Source organism: Papaver somniferum, chromosome 6 (genome assembly GCF_003573695.1).
Source record: "Papaver somniferum cultivar HN1 chromosome 6, ASM357369v1, whole genome shotgun sequence".
Lineage (NCBI taxonomy): Eukaryota > Viridiplantae > Streptophyta > Magnoliopsida > Ranunculales > Papaveraceae > Papaver > Papaver somniferum.
The window spans coordinates 176,101,405-176,120,747 of record NC_039363.1 but is presented as its reverse complement, the minus strand read 5'-3'; the positions used below and the strand labels follow the sequence as shown (position 1 = coordinate 176,120,747).

The window sequence follows — 19,343 nt, the reverse complement described above, 5'->3', positions numbered from 1 at the left end:
AAATGCTGAAAACAAGACAAACTATCAGCTCTGCTCTTTAAAGGATAAATCCAGTGATATCTTGAGTAATCATCCACAAACAAGATATAATAATTGAAGCCTAAAGAAGACACAACTGGAGTGGACCCCAAATGACACCGTGTGCCAATTGTAGTGGTGATGAAGTAGTCCTTTTGGAATCATAAAATGTCAGTTATGATTCTTACCTTATTGACAAGCCTCACACAAACAAGCATTTGCAGACAGAACTGGAAGAGAAGAAGTACTTGCAATCTTTCTAAGAATTAAATCAGATGTCTGACCCAGTCTATTGTGCCAGATAAAGTTGTTGGATGACGGTGTACTAGCTGTTAGAGCAAAAGAAGTAATACCCTCCATGGGATACAAGTTGTTCTTAATTTTTCCTTCAGCCAGAATTTTCCTAGTCTTCACACATTTTATTTCATAACCCCAATCAAAAAACTCCACTCAAACTTTATTATATTTTGTAAACTTAGCAATGGATAAAAGATTTTGTTTGATAGTAGGCACATACAAGACATCATCAAGATGAAATTGAGTAGAATTGGTATCAAGAACAATATTGCCTGTTTTATCCATGGGTAATAATGTACCATCCCCTACCATGACTTTATCTGTTCCATAATACACTTTTGTATTCTCTAAAAGTTGAATATCTTTAGTCAAATGACTAGTAGCACCAGAATCAGGTAACCAGACTGAAGCAACATTCTGATCTGAACTACAAACTAATTCTGAGTTAGCTTGTATTGAAGCAAAGTCCTGTTGAAGAGTGTTTGAAGCACCACTAGCATCACATTTATCCTTTTTGGTAGTACTAGTTGAAGCTTTATTAGGAATGTACTTAAAATGACACCTATTTGTTGTGTGTCCTATCTTCTTACATATTTGACATTCCACTTCACTAAAATCATGAACAATAGTCTTATTCTTAAGGTTCTCAGGTTGAGACTTAGAAGTAGATGCACCATGAGAGTTATTGTGCTTAGTATAGTAAGTAGAACTTTGAGAATCAAGGATTAAAGAAGACTCAATATCGTCTGCTTTGAGCCATTGCTCATGATGCAATAATCTTGATATAAGTTGTTGTAAAGAAAATTCAGTATCTCTATTATGAGAAGAAATAACAAATTGTCTATACTCCTTTCCTAATCCCATGAGAGCATACATGACAATATCAGACTCATCTACAATTTCCCCTATTACAGCAAGTGAATCGGTAATCACTTTCAAATCATCAAAGTAAACAAAAATACTTTTAATTAGTACCTTTCTTGATTGAATGGAGTTGACTTTTTAGAAGAGATTTCTTTGCTGAAAACTTTTGAATGAATTTATGCTCCAAATAAACCCAAATATCTCGTGCAGAATAAAACCCTATTATCCAACGAGAAATCATTTCATCAAATGTTGCATTCAAACACGACATGATAAACCTATTCATCTTGCGCCAATTAAGAAATAACGTATTTGGCAAAACATCACCATCAAGATCTATTGTTTCATGTGGTTTATTAATTGTTCCATCAACAAACTCATACAAATCTGTTGTTATGAGAATAGACTCAAACTGGTTTTTCCAGATGAGATAGTTTGAACCATCTTCTCTGAGTTTTACAGAAATAAAATTTTTGATGTTCTGAAAAGGTAATGAAGAAGATGTAGAAGACCTCATTGTAAATAAGGTATTGAGAATTGAAGAATGAGATCAAATCTTGATATCAAAAATGTAGATCTAGAAATCAGATGTAAAAGATGATAATGGTTTTTAGAATTTTCAGAGATGGATAGTAGAAATTTTTAGCAGTAATAGAATTGTGCAGCGGAAAGTTGAAGAATTTTTGGATCAAAAGATGAAAGAATCAAAATCTTCCTTAAAAGATTGATACCATGAAAGATTTTAAAGATAAAAAGAGGTAAATTTTTTTATTAGCTTTTGATAAAGAAGAAAGTACGGAGAGAGAGCTTATAAAGCTGTCACAGACAGGCTGGAAAGAGTGTCTCTTACAGTTATAGATGACTTGTGTGAATAACACACTTACAATGACTCAGACAAGACTAACTCAAACATTAATGATTCAGACATTCTGAATCCTTACAGAGATCACTGTAATAATCTTTCTGAAATCATCATCTTCTATCTTCATGTAATTTCCAATTTCTTATCTTTTTTTCTTAAGTGTTTGTTGTTTGTTTTCCTGTTATCTTCAAATGGCTTGTAAAGGAACTAAAAAAGCGCTACCCACTACTACTGGTTACAACAAGAGGAAAGTTAACTTTACTGGAACAAAGGGTTCATGCTCACAGTCATCATCCTTCCGCAAGTTCAGAACACGTGCAGGAGGTCCTAAAATGGCCACAACATCAGAAACTATGGTATGGCGGCCAAAACTTCCCACAATGTCAACAACTAGGATCTGGTGTCCTAAAATTGCGGCTTCATGGGAAATGAGGTATTGTGAAGAAGAGGGATCGATCCCTTGGGAACAGATTGGGCAGCGTCCTAAGTTAAAGGAGTTCTGTGATAAGAAGACTAAGAAAACTTGGGATTGGGACGTTTCATCAGGAGAAGAAGCATTAGAGAAGGCGAAAGCCCGGTAATGGCATGCACTAAATGGCTTTCCCTGTGAATCTCTTGCAATCGAGGAGTGCGCTAATATGAATATCGATAAAGATATTGACTGGAGCCAAGAAATAGATCCAGAGATGTCATTGGCTTTAGACAGACGATATGAGAACGATGCCATTATTAGCCAAGGCGGGAATGATTGGTTAACTAAGGATTATTTGGAGAACAAGGATAAAAAAGTTACTAAAGGATGGGGCTCTGACCATAATGGAGAGAATGAATACAAGAATAATTGATTGATCGTTAAAATATACTCACTGCATTACTTTTTAATAGGCTGGTTTGGTTTATAGAGAAAATTAAGGAAATTAAGAGAACCAATCATTGAAAGTGGTCCTCATAACACTTGTCAATAAAAGAAGTGAAGTGAAATGGTCCCCATGACACTTGTCAGCAAAAGAAGTAAAGTGAGATGGTCCACATGACACTCGTCATAAAAAGAAGTTAAGAGAAAAGTGGTCCCACAAAACCAAAGTAACATTGACTTTCCCAATTAAAAAACAGCCTATATTTTTGAAACATTTATTTATAGAAACCAGCCTATTAAAAAGTATTTAAATTTTGTTGATTGTATTGTGCAGTAATTAAATTTTGAGGAAGTACTTATACATTTTATGCTTGATTGTATTGTGCAGTAATTAAATTTTGTTGTTCAAATTCAAAAATAAAATAAAAATGTAAGACAATTTTCATTAAAAGAATTTATATGGTTTTGTTTCTACATAGAATGCATCATATTTTTGTGCTATTTTGATAATCTTGCCAATATTATATTCCCGAAACCTCATTTGCCTTTGAGAAAAATGGAAGAAGTAAAAATCCATAGTCATCAACTTTGATTGTCATACTTATGATTCTTCCTCTCAACGGTAATCCTTTGCACTGACAAATGATTTCCTAAACAAGTGAAAAAGAAGAAGGAACAAAATAGATAAATGGGACAGTTCAATGGTGGCGTCTTGGGGACATTGCCATCAAGAGTTACCAGGGTTCCCTGCCTATCATTTGGATTGATTAATGGCCTAATGCAGCAAAAACACTGTGCTGCTTATACAGGGTGAAGAGGGCAATGGTAAGGAGGCAGAAGCAAACTTTTCGAAGGCAACTGCGATAAACATTGTTTATGTACTGTTTCAAGGGCTCTGTGAGTAATACGTTTCCGATCTAGGTGAATGAGACACAATTTGTCCAACTGAACTGAACACAATTCTCTCTTAAAATGTCAAAGGTCAATAATTTTACTGGTTCATCAATTTGGAACTCCAAAATGGCTAAACTGCAATAGTGAGATTCATAACAGACGCGGATTGATGGTTTCTCTTGTAGAAGGTATGTGATTGTTCAATGTCCAGTAATGTGCCGATAGGACCTATTTTTTTCCACTTAAAAATCACATTGCGGTAAATTTTATCGCAGAACATGTTGAGAGTACGTTACATAATACGAAGCTTGGGTTGTGTTCATATTTGTTTATAGCTGAGACTAAATTACCATTTTAAAGTTTTTCAATTGTACCCTGTAATATTACACCCTAATGTTGGTGGTAATATTACAACATCTGTGACAAGCCGTTTGAACCTGCAGTGGGGACTGATACCCTTCTGGTTAGATTTCTCTGAGAAAAACCTTCTCCTTATTCAAGGCAAGAGGAACGATTAAATCTGGGAATCTAGCCGTTGCTGTCTCTGATACGCTGCAATCACTAACTCAGTTCTGTATTTCCAATTTGGATAATTCTGGTGGCCTTGCACTCAAGTGCTATAATAAAATACAAAATATTGAATTCATATACAGTCGAACACTAAGAATCCTTCTTCACCTGTTTTAGATGCTAGACAGATCGCTGTATGTATTCTAAAACTGGGTATGTCGCTTTTAGAACCCTATGGAGATTTATCTGGTGGGGGCGAGTTCAAGGCTCCTCTGAATGTTCATATCCTTATTTAAGCGACACACGAATCATTATTTAAACGACACAAGAATAATTTGAACATTGAAGAATGTATCTAGGCTCATGCATAAATCTTTTCCTACCGGCTTCGAAGACATTTTGCACCAACTTCCGATCCTTCTCTAGACATAATGCATAAGCAACAAAGACATGATATGTGTTGTACGAGCATCTAAGATGTATTTGCGAGCTGCTTCCAATTCTTTCAGTTCTTCTCGGAAAACGAATAAATTGTATGTGTGCTAGTGCACCTGCATGGATCTCGTCCCCCAAATTGCCCTCATATATTTTTTTAGCAGGCTGATTGTCTCACGGGATTCCTCCAATTTTGCGTAGGCATATCTCAGCACTTCAGAGTCTGGTGGAACTTTCAAAGCCTTCATAAACTTTGATTCCTGAATCTATCGAGCCACCATTGGGGCTGTTTTTTTGGAAGTACATTAATTAGGAATTTCTAAATTTGAGAATATAATTAACCTTATCTTTTGCTGTATACGGAATTTTGAAAGAGTTTAGGAAAGCATTAATCTGCTGGTACAATTATGACAATAAATACAAAGATTCTATCTACACATTTATTTATCGACCAATTAAATTAAGGAAAAAAAACACCAAACCATACATCGTTTGAGAAAGAGGCGGCGTTCTTCCAAGAGTCGCAATGTCTGATAGGGTTCGTCTCTTGAGTGCCTATAAAATAAGCATCCAAAAAATGTGGATCATTACGATCCAAAAGCCACTCTGCGATTCGAGATCACTGTGTTAATCCTTGTTCGATCATCATCTTCCTGTAATTTCTAATTTTCTTATCTTTAATCTTTTTCTGTTTTGCTTGTATTCTTAACTGATTCTTGTTTGTTTTCCTATTTGAATCGATCTAACATTTTTCCTTCATGTGCAACCAGGTTCATCATCAAATGGCTGGCCAAGGAACTAAAAAAGCTCTGCCCCCTACTGGTTACAACAAGAGAAAAGTTAGCTTTACTGAAACACAGGGATCATCATCGTCGTCTGCACATAATTTGCGCAGGTTTAGAAGACGTGCTGGAGGTCCTAAAATGTCAATAACGTCAACAACCATGATATGGCGTGCGAAAATTGCGGCTGCATGGGAAATCCGGTACTGCCAAGAAGAGGGATCTATCCCGTGGGAAAAGATTGCTACGACTCAATCGTCAATGGAATCTCGGGAATCGGACGATGAGTTTAAGAGATGCTGGGATTGGGACGCTTCGTCCGGTGAAGAAGCGTTAAGAAAAGCGAAGGCTCAATACTGGTGTAAGTTAAATGGCTTTTCGTTCGGATCTCAGACAATTACAAACAACGAGTCTGCTGACATGTACAATGATACAAATATCGATTGGAGTCCGAAAATAGATCCTGAGGTTTCGTTGGCTTTAAACAGATGGGATGACGATGATGCCATTGTCAATGATGATGACGATTATTTGCCCATCCAGGATGAAACGTTTACTATAGGATGGGGCACTGACTATACTAAATATGAAGACGAATAGGAGAATGAATATAAGAATAATTGATCATATGTTCATCATCAGAATATATTTGTAACCTTTGTATTTGATTTGATCAAAAACCTTTATATTTGATTGCATCTTGTAATTAATGATCAAACTTTGTTGTTGAAAACTATCATATAATATCCAATTTTCATTGAAAGAATTTGTTTTTCGTCATAGAAAGCACCAGATTCTTGTGTTATTTTGATAATCTTGCCGTTATCTCTTAAGATTCTTTGGATTGACAATGATTTCCTAAGAAATGGGGCGAAAGAGGATCAAGATGGAAAACTTCGATGGTTAGTCTTGGGCACATCATGTAATTGTAGTCCTGTAAAAGATGGATATTTACATAGGTTTTCTTTTCCCTTACCTTTGTACAGTTGAATCCTTCTGAAGCCCGAGATAGAAAGACATGGCACAAAGATGAAGTAAATGGCGTGGAAGAAGACATACTTGTATTGAGCAGCCCTGATCAGATGATACTTCCCTCATCGTTGTCTGCTAGTATGCTAGATTAAGTATCAACGGACTCGTGGTCAGTATCTAGAACTGTCTCATGTTATAGGCATGATGTTGTGAAACTTGACAACGTTTTCCTCCTCGTAGCTTACTTAATAATCTGATTGTGAGCCATAAACTTCTTCCAGCCTTCTTCCCTGAAGTGTACCACAAACCCTATTCTCTGACCCATCCTAAAGCAATGTGTGCAAGAATAATGGGGAAGACCATTGATGTAGACAAAGATGATAGTATATGGTCGATTAGTTCCTACTAAAGCAGGATTGTATTGTGTAATAATTAAATTTTCTTGTTGAAAATTATCATGTAAAACAATTTTCATTAAAAGAATTTGTATGGTTTTGTTTCTACATAGAATGCATCAGATTTCTGTGGTATTTTGATAATCTTGCCGTTATTATATTCCCGAAACCCCATTTTCCTTTAAGAAAAATGGAAGAAGTAAAAATCCATAGTCATCAACTTTGATTGTCATAGTTATGAGTCCTATGACTCTTCCACTCAACAGTAAGTGTGTTCTCTGGAAATCCTTTGCATTAACAATGATAAATGATTTCCTAAAGATATGAAACGAAAAAGGATCAAGACAGATAAAGGGACAGTGTTCAATGGCGTCTTGGACACATCGAGATTGTGGTCAAGTTTTTCGAGGGTTTTCTGCAACCATTCATTAATTGAATGAACAAATTGCAAGTTAAACTTTTAATTTGAAATCTAAGAACTATTTCTGTACTTATATACAAAAACAATAATTATGGTTAATGGCCTAATGCAGCAAAAACACTGTGCTGCTTGTACAGGGTGAAGAAGGCAATGATAAGGAGGCAGAAGCAAGGGTCTGAGGTCAAGGAAATAAGTGAGACTTGTAAACCTCAATTACAGACTTTTCCAAATCAAAGAAGCTTCAGGACACTGCATCTTCGTATTCAGAGAGCATCTCAGAGGAGATCTGCAATTCTGCCGCCAAAATGGGTAAGCAGCACCCGAACCCTGATTCTGTATCTTAACTGTTATTGTCATGTACTGCTGGTTTATTTTTTCGTTATTTCTGATTGGGGATTATGTTACGAACTTGAAGCCAACAACTTAAGGTTGTTGCACTTTTTGTTTACACGACGACAGGCCAATATTTGCATCCCATTCCCGACCTGACAGTCCAATATTTGCATTCACAAATACAATATCTGTGAGAAGGCGTTTGAACCTGCAGTGGGGACTGATACCCTTCTGGTTAGATTTCTCTGATGAGAATCGACATGGGGAAACAACCTGAACAAAACCTTCTCCTTGTTCAAGGCAAGAGGAATGATTAAATCTGGGAATCTAGCCGTTGCTGTCTCTGATAAGCAGCAATCACTCAGTTCTGTATTGCCAATTTACATAATTCTGGTGGCCTTGCACTAAAGTGCTTTAATAAAATACAAAATATTGAATTCATTTACAGTATACAAAAGAAGATTGCATTAAAAATACCTTAACACAAACATCATGTAAAGAACCTATGAACACTAAGGATCCTTCTTCACCTGTTTTATATTATTTAAAAGACACAAGAATAATTTGAACATTCAAGAATGCATCCAGGCTCATGCATATATATTTTTCTACCGGCTTCGAAGACATTTTGCACCAACTTCCGATACTTCTCTAGACATAATGCCATCATTGCATAAGCAACAAAGACATGATGTGTTTTACGAGTATCTAAGAAGTATTTGCGAGCTGCTTCCAATTCTTTCAGTTCTTTTCGGAAAACGAATAAATTGTATGTGTGCTAGTGCACCTGCATTGATCTCGTCCCCCAAATGGCCCTCATATATTTCCTTAGCAGGCTGATTTTCTCCACGGGATTCCTCCAATTTTGCATAGGCATATCTCCGCACTTCAGAGTCTGGTGGAACTTTCAAAGCCTTCTGATAAACTTTGATTCCTGAATCTATCGAGCCACCATTGGGTCTGTTTCAGTTATTGGTATTAACCCTGAAAGTGGGAAACGAAAGAACATTAATTGGTATAAATCCTGAAAGTGGAAAACGAAAGAACATTAATTAGCAACTTCTAAATTTGAGAATATAATTAACCCTATCTTTTGCTGTATACGGAATTTTGAAAGAGTTTAGGAAACCATATCTATATTAATTGTCCAACCAAAATTAATGAAAAAAAATCAACTTGCATCGTTTAAGAAAGAAACGGCATTCTTCCAAGAGTTGCCAAATCTGATAGGGTTTGTCTCTTGAGTGCCTATAAAATAAGCATCCAAAAAATGTGGATCAATACAATCCAAAGCCAGTCTGCGATTCGAGATCATTGGGATCATCCTTGTTAGATCATCTTCTATTTTTCTGTAATCTCTAATTTTCTTATCTTTAATCTTTTTCTGTTTTGCTTGTATTCTTAACTGATTCTTGTTTGTTTTCCCATTTAAATGGATCTAACATTTTGCCTTCATCTGCAAGCAGGTTCGGGATATCATTTTGCCTTCAATGGCTGGTCAAAGAACTAAAAAAGCTCTGCGCCCTACCAGTGGTTACGGCAAGAGGAAAGTTAGCTTTACTGAAACACAGGGATCATCATCGTCGGCCGCGCATAATTTCCGCAGGTTTAGAAGACGTGCTGGAGGTCCTAAAATGTCCACAACGTCAACAGCCATGATTTGGCGTGCGAAAATTGCGGCTGCATGGGAAATCCGGTACTGCCAAGAAGAGGGATCTATCCCGTGGGAAAAGATTGCTACGACTCAATCGTCAATGGAATCTCGGGAATCGGACGATGAGTTTAAGAGATGCTGGGATTGGGACGCTTCGTCCGGTGAAGAAGCGTTAAGAAAAGCGAAGGCTCAATACTGGTGTAAGTTAAATGGCTTTTCGTTCGGATCTCAGACAATTACAAACAACGAGTCTGCTGACATGTACAATGATACAAATATCAATTTGAGTCCGAAAATAGATCCTGAGGTTTCGTTGGCTTTAAACAGATGGGATGACGATGATGCCATTGTCAATGATGATGACGATTATTTGCCCATCCAGGATGAAACGTTAACTATAGGATGGGGCACTGACTATACTAAATATGAAAACGAATAGGAGAATGAATATAAGAATAATTGATCATATGTTCATCATCAGAATATATTTGTAACCTTTGTATTTGATTTGATCAAAAACCTTTATATTTGATTGCATCTTGTAATTAATGATCAAACTTTGTTGTTGAAAACTATCATATAATATCCAATTTTCATTGAAAGAATTTGTTTGTCGTCATAGAAAGCATCAGATGCTTGTGTTATTTTGATAATCATCAGAATATATTTGATTGCATCGTGTAATGATCAAACTTTGTTATTGAAACTATCATATAATATCCAATTTTCATTGAAAGATTTGTTGGGAATAACAATTAAAGATTGATCAAACAACTAAATAATATAAGAGGCACTTATCTGATTTTTTGTGTCTTCTCCTTAGTCAACTGTTGATGTCTTGAACATCCTGCTAAACATCATAAAAAGAAGAAACCAGTAATGGTGGATTGAGGCGCATGTTCAACATACTGTCCTTAAGATAAGAATGCCCTGCTACACTCCAAAAAAGGATGTTGCTATAGCTCTACTGGACATCTGTCTCCAAGATACAACAATCTCAATAAAGTTTGAAGAGCACACTCAAACCTTATTTTATGTAGAACTTGGCAGCGGAAAACTCACGAATCGTTAGCACTTAAAACTCTCGTATCAAACATAGAAAAACGAAGAAGAAGTACTCAACACAGGGGGATATGAGAGAGGTTTTTCTGTATATATCAAAACTCTAGTGCAAATCCAAATATATATAAGCTAAACTTACCCCATAAAAACAAGAGATAATTTTGGAAGGTCTTTTAATTATTTTGAAAAACCGTTTTATAATAACTTTTTATTCACTTAAAACCGTATTTTTCCAACAATCCCCCACATGAATAAAAATACGATAAAACACGGAAAACATGAAATATCACGAATAGGCATAGGTGTCCATGAGGTCTTGAACCTTTGCTTAGTGAGAGGTTACCTGAACTACTTATTAGCCAGTGTCCATAAGGTCTTGAACTGTCTAACATTTGGTGTAACTCGTGATAACAACCACACATGATATCTCCAAGGTTGCTGCCAAGCTCCGTCGTTGTGTCCGTTTTGGCCCTGGACATATCTTGTTTCTCAGAATGCTCTAGAGAATTAGCTCATATTCTCATAGAAAGCGACCCACTTCCTCATTCAGATAGGTGAGTTCCATCAAGAGTGTTCACTGCTACACCCCACTTCAATCTTAAATTGAAACTATGGAACTCATTAAGACTTATTAAAAGTCATCCTTCACATGCAGTCACACTATCACATCTACACCATAGGGAAGGGACAGAGAATATAATTCTCTGATAGTATTTACCTTTACCCGCCATAAATTAGTTGTCTCATTCAAAACCTTGATCTTGGGATCTCTTGTCAGCAAGGTTGAGTATCCTTCATGGCAAGTTTATTTTATATGAGCTTAAGTCCCATTCCCCCTCGATGTATAATTACGAACTATCTCTTTAGAAAATCCTTTCGTCAAAGGACCACTAATTTTTCTGTTGACTTCCCTAAGTCTGTGAGGTTCTCTTTTGACTTTACATGTCTACTGAGACCTCTTTTTGACTTCACGAATCAACTAAAATTACTTCATTAAAGAGTATAGTTGTCTTACCGAATTAGCCTTCTCCGAGTATGTCTAGACTTTGTCATTTCTCATTTAATTTATACTCACATAGTCAATTGAGTTTCTACAATGATGGCCACAGGATTCAGTCACAGAGGAATATCTTCTAAGAAGCATCTTAGTAATCATTCGTCTTCCTCTTATGCTTGAATTAAAGCACACGAACTTTGATTTCTTTAATATACAAGTTCATCTTGTCTGTTTTAAGGACTTCCTTAGACAGACACTCCTTAAGAGGATACACACATAGGATAAGATTTTTCATAGCCTGAAACAACAACATCTCTTAAGGTCAGTACAATATGTATTACATACACAATTTAAGATGTACCTCAAGTATGACAAGTCATATCGCAAGTCTCTGATCAGATTATCCCACTCTTTTGAGATACTAGTGTATTTGTATACACTTGATATACTGCACATTTACAACACACATTAAACACATCGAGTTTGACAAAGACCATTTTCTTCAGAATTTCATCTGGTTCCCTTCGATCCTTAAGATCATATCAGTCAACTTGCTTTTTTCAGTCAAATCGTAAATATCACATATTTCATATGTGGTTGTAAAGCATATAAAAAATACATGTACTATTCAGTAGTACATTCTTTACATCTTCCTCAAGATTAAGGTTAGTGCAATATATATCACATAATTAAAATTAAAATATATACCTCATGCATTCCAATCTCTGATCCTTCAGTCAGAGCATCCCTGGGATTTCTCAGAATAAACGCGGATATGCAAATCTGTTTTACAACACATACTAAACACTTTAGACGGAAACTATTTCCTCGAAATTTCTTTTGGTTACCTATTGATCCTTTAGACCACGTCAACCGCATATTAGTTTCCTTTCAAAATCTTAAACAACATTGAGTTATTAGTAGATGTAAAACATGTTTATGATATCACAAGATATTTCATAATAAAGGCATTCTACAAGATTAGTATCTAAGCTTATACATTTATATGTAAAATAAGGTTGCATCAGGTACTTCATTTTATCTAAACCTTGTAGTTTGTCCCGTATCTGATTAACCTTTTACGGATACTACCACAACCTCTACTTATGTATCATTACACAGCGACACATACTTAATGCATAAAGTAACATGATCTTACTGAATTATAAAAACATGCTTAGTAATATCTGTATTACTTATTTTTCTGGACCATGACTACCTGAAATAGTCCATAAACACATATCTATTGTCCAGAACTCACTCTACATGAGCTTATGAAGTCCCAAAATTAATCTAAAGTTCGACTTCAACGATATTCTCTAAGTAAAATCTTACATATCAACTTCCCCACTTCTTTAAAAATACAAAAGAGAGCCAAAACAGGGTTTTCCTGGGGAAACATCTAGGTTTCTCTTGTAAGATCGACACGTTCTCAAAATATGTTGACAACAAAATGTTGCTAACTCCAAAACCTCCCCTGGATGAGGTGCACCAACTAAAAAACATAGTTCTTATCCCCACATTTAAATACTTATCTTAAGAATTATTTAAAACATAGCTCTTGGTTTGAGCAAGTGCAAACCAACAACAAGTACAAGAATTAAGCATGATTAGATGATGCTCTTCCCCTGTAGTTGAGACTCTCAACAAAAATTTAGAATGTTAATGTTCTAAAGAGTATTGTTTAAAAGGAATAAAACCTAAATGGTTTTCAACGAAAGTTACATACACGACTTGTATTTAGGACTTTTAACCTTAAGTTACTTACTCCAAGAAGAGACTTACACAATCTCAAAATAAACATGCAATCACAGACATATATCTAGATGGGGGTTCATACCTGGAACGAGTTCCACTGTACCTTTGCATGATTATTATAAAGAATGGGCAAATTAACTTGCTCATACCGACGAGTACCGTAGTACCTTTGCATGATTTTATTGGTGGAGAACACACTTTGGTTCGCACAATCTAGTGTTCCTCAGTTCCCGCATCCACCGTCTCATCCTACCTGTAAGTTCTGAAGTAGGGAACTGGGAAAGGATAAGCTGGTCCCACAGCAAGTCCAACTTCATAGTGAGGAGGCATCATATACTCCATCAAGGATGATGCCACGCCAGGATGTAAGATTCCAGGTGCTTGGGGCTGATGTTGGTAATGAATTTCAGACTGTTGTTGATGCATCAGAATGAGCTGACTGATCACGTCCCGAAGAAGTCATGATTCTTTCCTTCCAGCTCTACCTGTCCTACCAACACGATGGATGTAGTCTTCATAGTGGTTTGGGACATGGAAGTTGATGACCAGTTCAAGCTCCTTCACATCTAATCCCCTAGTATCAACGCTTGTGGCAATCAATATCTTACTGACATCATTCCTGAAATCTGAAATTGCCGACTCACGATCCATCTGGTCCTTGGCTCCATGAAGTGAGAGGCAAGTATATCCATGGCTTAATAGATTCTTTAACAAAGAATCACATGTAGCTTGCGACTGAACAAAAATCAAAATCTTACCCTTCTCGTACCATTTTCCAAGGAGATCCAATAACCTTAGTAACCGTTCACTCTCTGGTCTCACCTCAACCAACTGGCTTATATCCTTATTCACTGCGTTCCTTCCTCCTACCTGTATCTCGACAGGCTTAGTCAGTATCTGGAATGTCAGTTGCTCAACTGTACGCGAAAATGTGACAGAGAAGAGCACAGTCTGGCGATCAGGTCGTGTACTTTGAACAATGTGAGTTATTTGAGGTTCAAAACCCATGTCAAACATTCTATCAGCCTCATCCAAAACAAGATAAGTAACCTTATGAAGGTTTATCATTCTCTCATTATTTTTACATAGAAAGTCGATCATCCTATCCGGAGTACAAATAACAATCTCGGCTCCATTCTTTAAGGCATTGATCTGTTTGTTGGTTTGTGAGCCTCCATTAACGGGAACATACCGGATACCAAGCACTTTAGCAAACTTCATGATATCCTTGTGAATCTGCTGCACTAGTTCTATAGTAGGCGCAATATTTAGCGCAATTGGCCCATGAAAGTTGATATGCTTGTGAATGTACCAGACACGCGATATCTTTCAGCTGACCACAAGAATCAAACACCAGTAAATCAAACGTAAAAACGAAAGAAACATCTCAGATTAACTAAATTATTTAGTAATCCACATAGTGAGTTCAAAGACCAATCAGAAATTCGACTCACGAGCTTTACTGTCCAAAGTGAATAAGAGACACAATAAAATTGCATTTAAATGGAAAAGCATTGTGTCCTACCAATTTTTTCAATTTCTCAAAGGCAAGATATCAAACAGTAGATATACAGGACAAAAAGTTTTAGTTTTCACTTCATCAATACACACTTTTGAAAAACGTTTAGATATATGTCAAACTTCCCATCAATGATGAGGTACTAATTAACCACTGCATATATATAGATACGTGGTGAGGATCTTTTCTTCATAGGTTCAGAAATTCAGATTTCAAAGAAAAATCACAAGACCAGCTCTTCACTAATTAAAATTCTGCAGTTTTAATTGTTATTATGAAAAATTTCTTGTCTTAAGATTGTTGGGAATAACAATTAAAGATTGATAAAACAACTAAATAATATAAGAGGCACTTATCTGATTTTTTGTGTCTTCTCCTTAGTCAACTGTTGATTTCTTGAACATCCTACTAAACACCATAAAAAGAAGAAACCAGTAATGGTGGATTGAGGCGCATGTTCAACATACTGTCCTTAAGACAAGAATGCCCTGCTACACTCCAAAAAAGGATGTTGCTATAGCCCTACTGGACATCTGCCTCCAAGATACAACAATCTCAATAAAGTTTGAAGAGCACACTCAAACATTATTCTATTTAGAACTTGGCAGCGGAAAACTCACGAATCGTTAGCACTTAAAACCCTCGTATCAAACATAGAAAAACGAAGAAGAAGTACTCAACACAGGGGAATATGAGAGAGGTTTTTCTATATATATCAAAACCCTAGTGCAAATCCAAATATAAATAAGTTAATCTTACCCCATAAAACAAGAGATAATTTTGAAAGGTCTTTTAACTATTTTGAAAAACCGTTTTATAATAACTTTTTATTCACATAAAACCGTATTTTTCCAACATGATTTTGTTTGTCGTCATAGAATGCATCATATTTTTGTGTTATTTTGATAATCTTGCCATTATCTCTTAAGATTCTTTGGATTGACAATGATTTCCTAAGAAATAGGCGAAAGAGGATCAAGATGGAAAGAGAGATTCTTCAATGGTTACAGAAGGCGAAAGGCGCGGTACTGGTGTACACTAAATGGCTTTCCCTGTGAATCTCTGGCTAACGAAGAGTGCGATGATATGAATATAGACTGGAACCAAGAAATAGATCCAGAGATGTCACTGGCTTTAGACAGACGCTATGAAAATGATGCCATTATTAACGAAGGCGGGAATGACTGGTTAACTAAGGATCATCTGGAGAACAAGTATAAAAAAGTTTTAATAGGATGGGACTTCTGACCCTAATGACTAGAAAGAAGAATAGGAATATAAATTGATCATGATCCATATGTTGATCATTAAAATATATTTATACTTGATTGTATTTTGTAATAATTAAATTTTGTTGTTGAAAATTATAATGTAAGACAATTTTCATTAAAAGAATTTGTATGGTTTTGTTTCTACATAGAATGCATCAGATTTTTGTGGTATTTTGATAATCTTGCCGTTATTATATTCCCGAAACCCCATTTGCCTTTGAGAAGAATGGAAGAAGTAAAAATCCACAGTCATCATCTTAGATAGTCATAATTATTACTCTTCATCCCAACAGTAAGTGTGTTCTCTGGATATCCTTTGCATTGACAAATGATTTCCTAAACAAATGAAATAAAAAGAAAGGAACAATACAAATAAATGGGACAATTCAATGGTGGCTTTTTGGGGACATTCCGTGCCCACCAGTTAAATTAATTAATGGCCTAATGCAGCAAAAACACTCTGCTGCTTGTACAGGGTGAAGAGGGCAATGATAAGGAGGTAGAAGCTGTCGGGAAACCGAGGTTACGTTCATCTCGAACCGGCATGTTCTCATAGAAGTCAATTCATCAAACATCCTACTTTAGATAACTTAGCTCGAATCCTTCTCTTACATTTTTAGATTAGCATGATCGAATAATACTAGCACGAATATATAATCAACACGATAATAGACAATCACACACGACAAAAAGATAACGTGGTTCATCTTTGTAGGCTACATCCACGGTCAAAACGAGAATCTTCATTATCATAACAAGTTATTACATCGGAAAGCTTCATATAATCAACTAGTTATATAACCCACTAGCGCAAAACGTTAGAAACAACAAGACATATTATATTATGAAGAGTTACCTCTTCCTTTGTTCTTCTTCTTCCATAAACTTCCACCGCCATGGTTGCTTCGAATTTAGACAAGAACATGAAGAACATCATGAATTCTAGCTTCTCCCATATGAACCCTAGAAACCCTAGATTTCTCCCATACCCGCTCTCACTACAAGTCTCTCTTCTCAAATAGATTTTGTCCCATCACCAACCATTGTAGGACACAACGGTTGTGACCCGAGTACTCTCATAAAGAGAGGATTCTCCAAGAGAATTAACCAAGAGAATGAATTTCTACTTACATATAAGCCCTCTTATATAGTAGTTAAATCCTTGCTCGCCAAGTCTTAGAACTCCTGAAAATAGACTCACATCTTAATTAGGAAATCCTAAACTTGGAAACCACATAACTTCGGAAACACCCAAGTTACGTTCCGGTAAGTTCCAAAATCTTCACGGAACAAAACCCCAACAAACACCACCTTTTGTGATGTGAACAAAACCTTCGTCTTCACTCCAACAAAGCATGAATGTTTACCACCTTATATAAGGCCATCCTCGCAGACATCATCACTAGCACGAATCAAAATTGTCTTGTACTTTGAGCTTGAACCACCACCTAAGCCAAATTCCTCCTACGCACTTGCACCATCGAAATCGCTATCTGTCGATTTTCTAGCCTCACCACAAACAACTTCTTCATATAATTTATCAAAGTTTCTGGATGACTTGTATCAAACTACTTCGTCGCCATGATCACTCATTATTCCACCTTCGTAGAATACTTCTTTTTCGACACATGTCTAACACTTGACATTGTTTAAACTAAGCCATTAAACAATTCCAGACGGACTTAACCAACGCCAAGAACCAACAATCTTGAGTCATCATCCATGCAGACAAAACATTGTGCAACCTTCATATGTTTTGTATGAACGATTGTCACTTAGCACCACCATTATTCAAAACATTCTCCTAACAATATTTGCAGACGCCAGTTGATCCCACGAACGATCTTCTCTTGCAAAGAAAACACCTTCAACACGAATCATAGTTACATCAAGCGAAGTTGTCGAATCTTTCTTGATATTGTCCTATTCTTTGTTCGATCATGATTTACTCACCATCTTCATGATCTATATCATTCTGCTACGAACCAAGATTTTCTCTTCTTTGAAACATCTTGTTCAAATTACCGAATCACTACCATCTTTATCCACCTTCACCGCACCACTTGTCGAGAAACCGAGGTTACGTTCATCTTGACCCGGAATGTTTCCACAGAAGTCAATTCCATCAAACATCCTACTTTAGATAACTTAGCTCGAATCCTTCTCTTACATCTTTAAATTAGCATGATCGAATGATACTAGCACGAATATATAATCAACGGGATAATAGACAATCACACATGATACAAAGATTACGTGGTTCACCTTTGTAGGCTACATCCACGGTCAAAACCACCCCGAGAATCTTCATTATCATAACAAGTTATTACATCGACAAGCTTCATATAATCAACTAGTTATATAAACCACTAGAGCTAAACGTTAGAAACAACAAGACATATTATATTACGAAGAGTTACCTCTTCCTTTGTTCTTCTTGTTCCATAAACTTCCACCGCCATGGTTGCTTCGACTTTAGACAAGAACATGAAGAACATAAGGAATTCTATCTTCTCCCTATGAACCCTAGAAACCCTAGATCCCCCCATACCCGCTCTCACTACAAGTCTCTTTTCTCACATAGATTTTTCCCCATTACCAACAATTGTAGGACACAACGGTTCTGACCCGAGTACTTTCATAAAGAGAGGATTCTCCAAGAGAATTAACCAAGAGAATGAATTTCTACTCACAATATAAGCCCTCTTACATAGTAGTTAAATCCTTGCCCGCCAAGTCTTAGAACTCCTAAAAATAGACTCACATCTTAATTAGGAAATCCTAAACTAAGAAACCACATAAGTTTGGAAACACCCAAGTTACGTTCCGGTAAGTTCCGGAATCTTCACGGAACAAAACCCCAACAAACACCACCTTTTGTGATGTGAACAAAACCTTCGTCTTCACTCCAACAAAGCATGAATGTTTACCACCTTATATAAGGCCATCCTCGCAGACATTATCACTAGCACGAATCAAAATTGTCTTGTACTTTGAGCTTGAACCACCACCTAAGCCAAATTCCTCCTACGCACTTGCACCATCGAAATCGCTATCTGTCGATTTTCTAGCCTCACCACAAACAACTTCTTCATATAATTTATCAAAGTTTCTGGATGACTTGTATCAAACTACTTCGTCGCCATGATCACTCATTATTCCACCTTCGTAGAATACTTCTTTTTCGACACATGTCTAACACTTGACATTGTTTAAACTAAGCCATTAAACAATTCCAGACGGACTTAACCAACGCCAAGAACCAACAATCTTGAGTCATCATCCATGCAGACAAAACATTGTGCAACCTTCATATGTTTTGTATGAACGATTGTCACTTAGCACCACCATTATTCAAAACATTCTCCTAACAATATTTGCAGACGCCAGTTGATCCCACGAACGATCTTCTCTTGCAAAGAAAACACCTTCAACACGAATCA

The 19,343-nt window shown here is 36.3% G+C and overlaps 2 protein-coding genes across 2 annotated transcripts; one reads left to right on the top strand and one right to left on the bottom strand.

The window, feature by feature from the left end:
• The first annotated feature begins 5,659 nt into the window (after nucleotides 1–5,659).
• LOC113291873 lies at nucleotides 5,660–6,118 on the top strand. Its single transcript, XM_026541357.1, has one exon. It carries the CDS (start codon nucleotides 5,660–5,662, stop codon nucleotides 6,116–6,118), a length of 459 nt encoding a protein of 152 aa, XP_026397142.1.
• A 7,451-nt stretch (nucleotides 6,119–13,569) lies between these two features.
• On the bottom strand, nucleotides 13,570–14,331 carry LOC113291872 (DEAD-box ATP-dependent RNA helicase 42-like). Its single transcript, XM_026541356.1, has one exon. The coding sequence runs from the start codon at nucleotides 14,329–14,331 to the stop codon at nucleotides 13,570–13,572; it is 762 nt and encodes a 253-aa protein (XP_026397141.1).
• Between the last annotated feature and the right edge of the window lie 5,012 nt (nucleotides 14,332–19,343).

Coding starts and splice junctions, on each gene's coding strand:
- LOC113291873 (XM_026541357.1), top strand. CDS start 5,660: ATGTCAATAACGTCAACAACCATGATATGGCGTGCGAAAATTGCGGCT.
- LOC113291872 (XM_026541356.1), bottom strand. CDS start 14,331: ATGAAGTTTGCTAAAGTGCTTGGTATCCGGTATGTTCCCGTTAATGGA.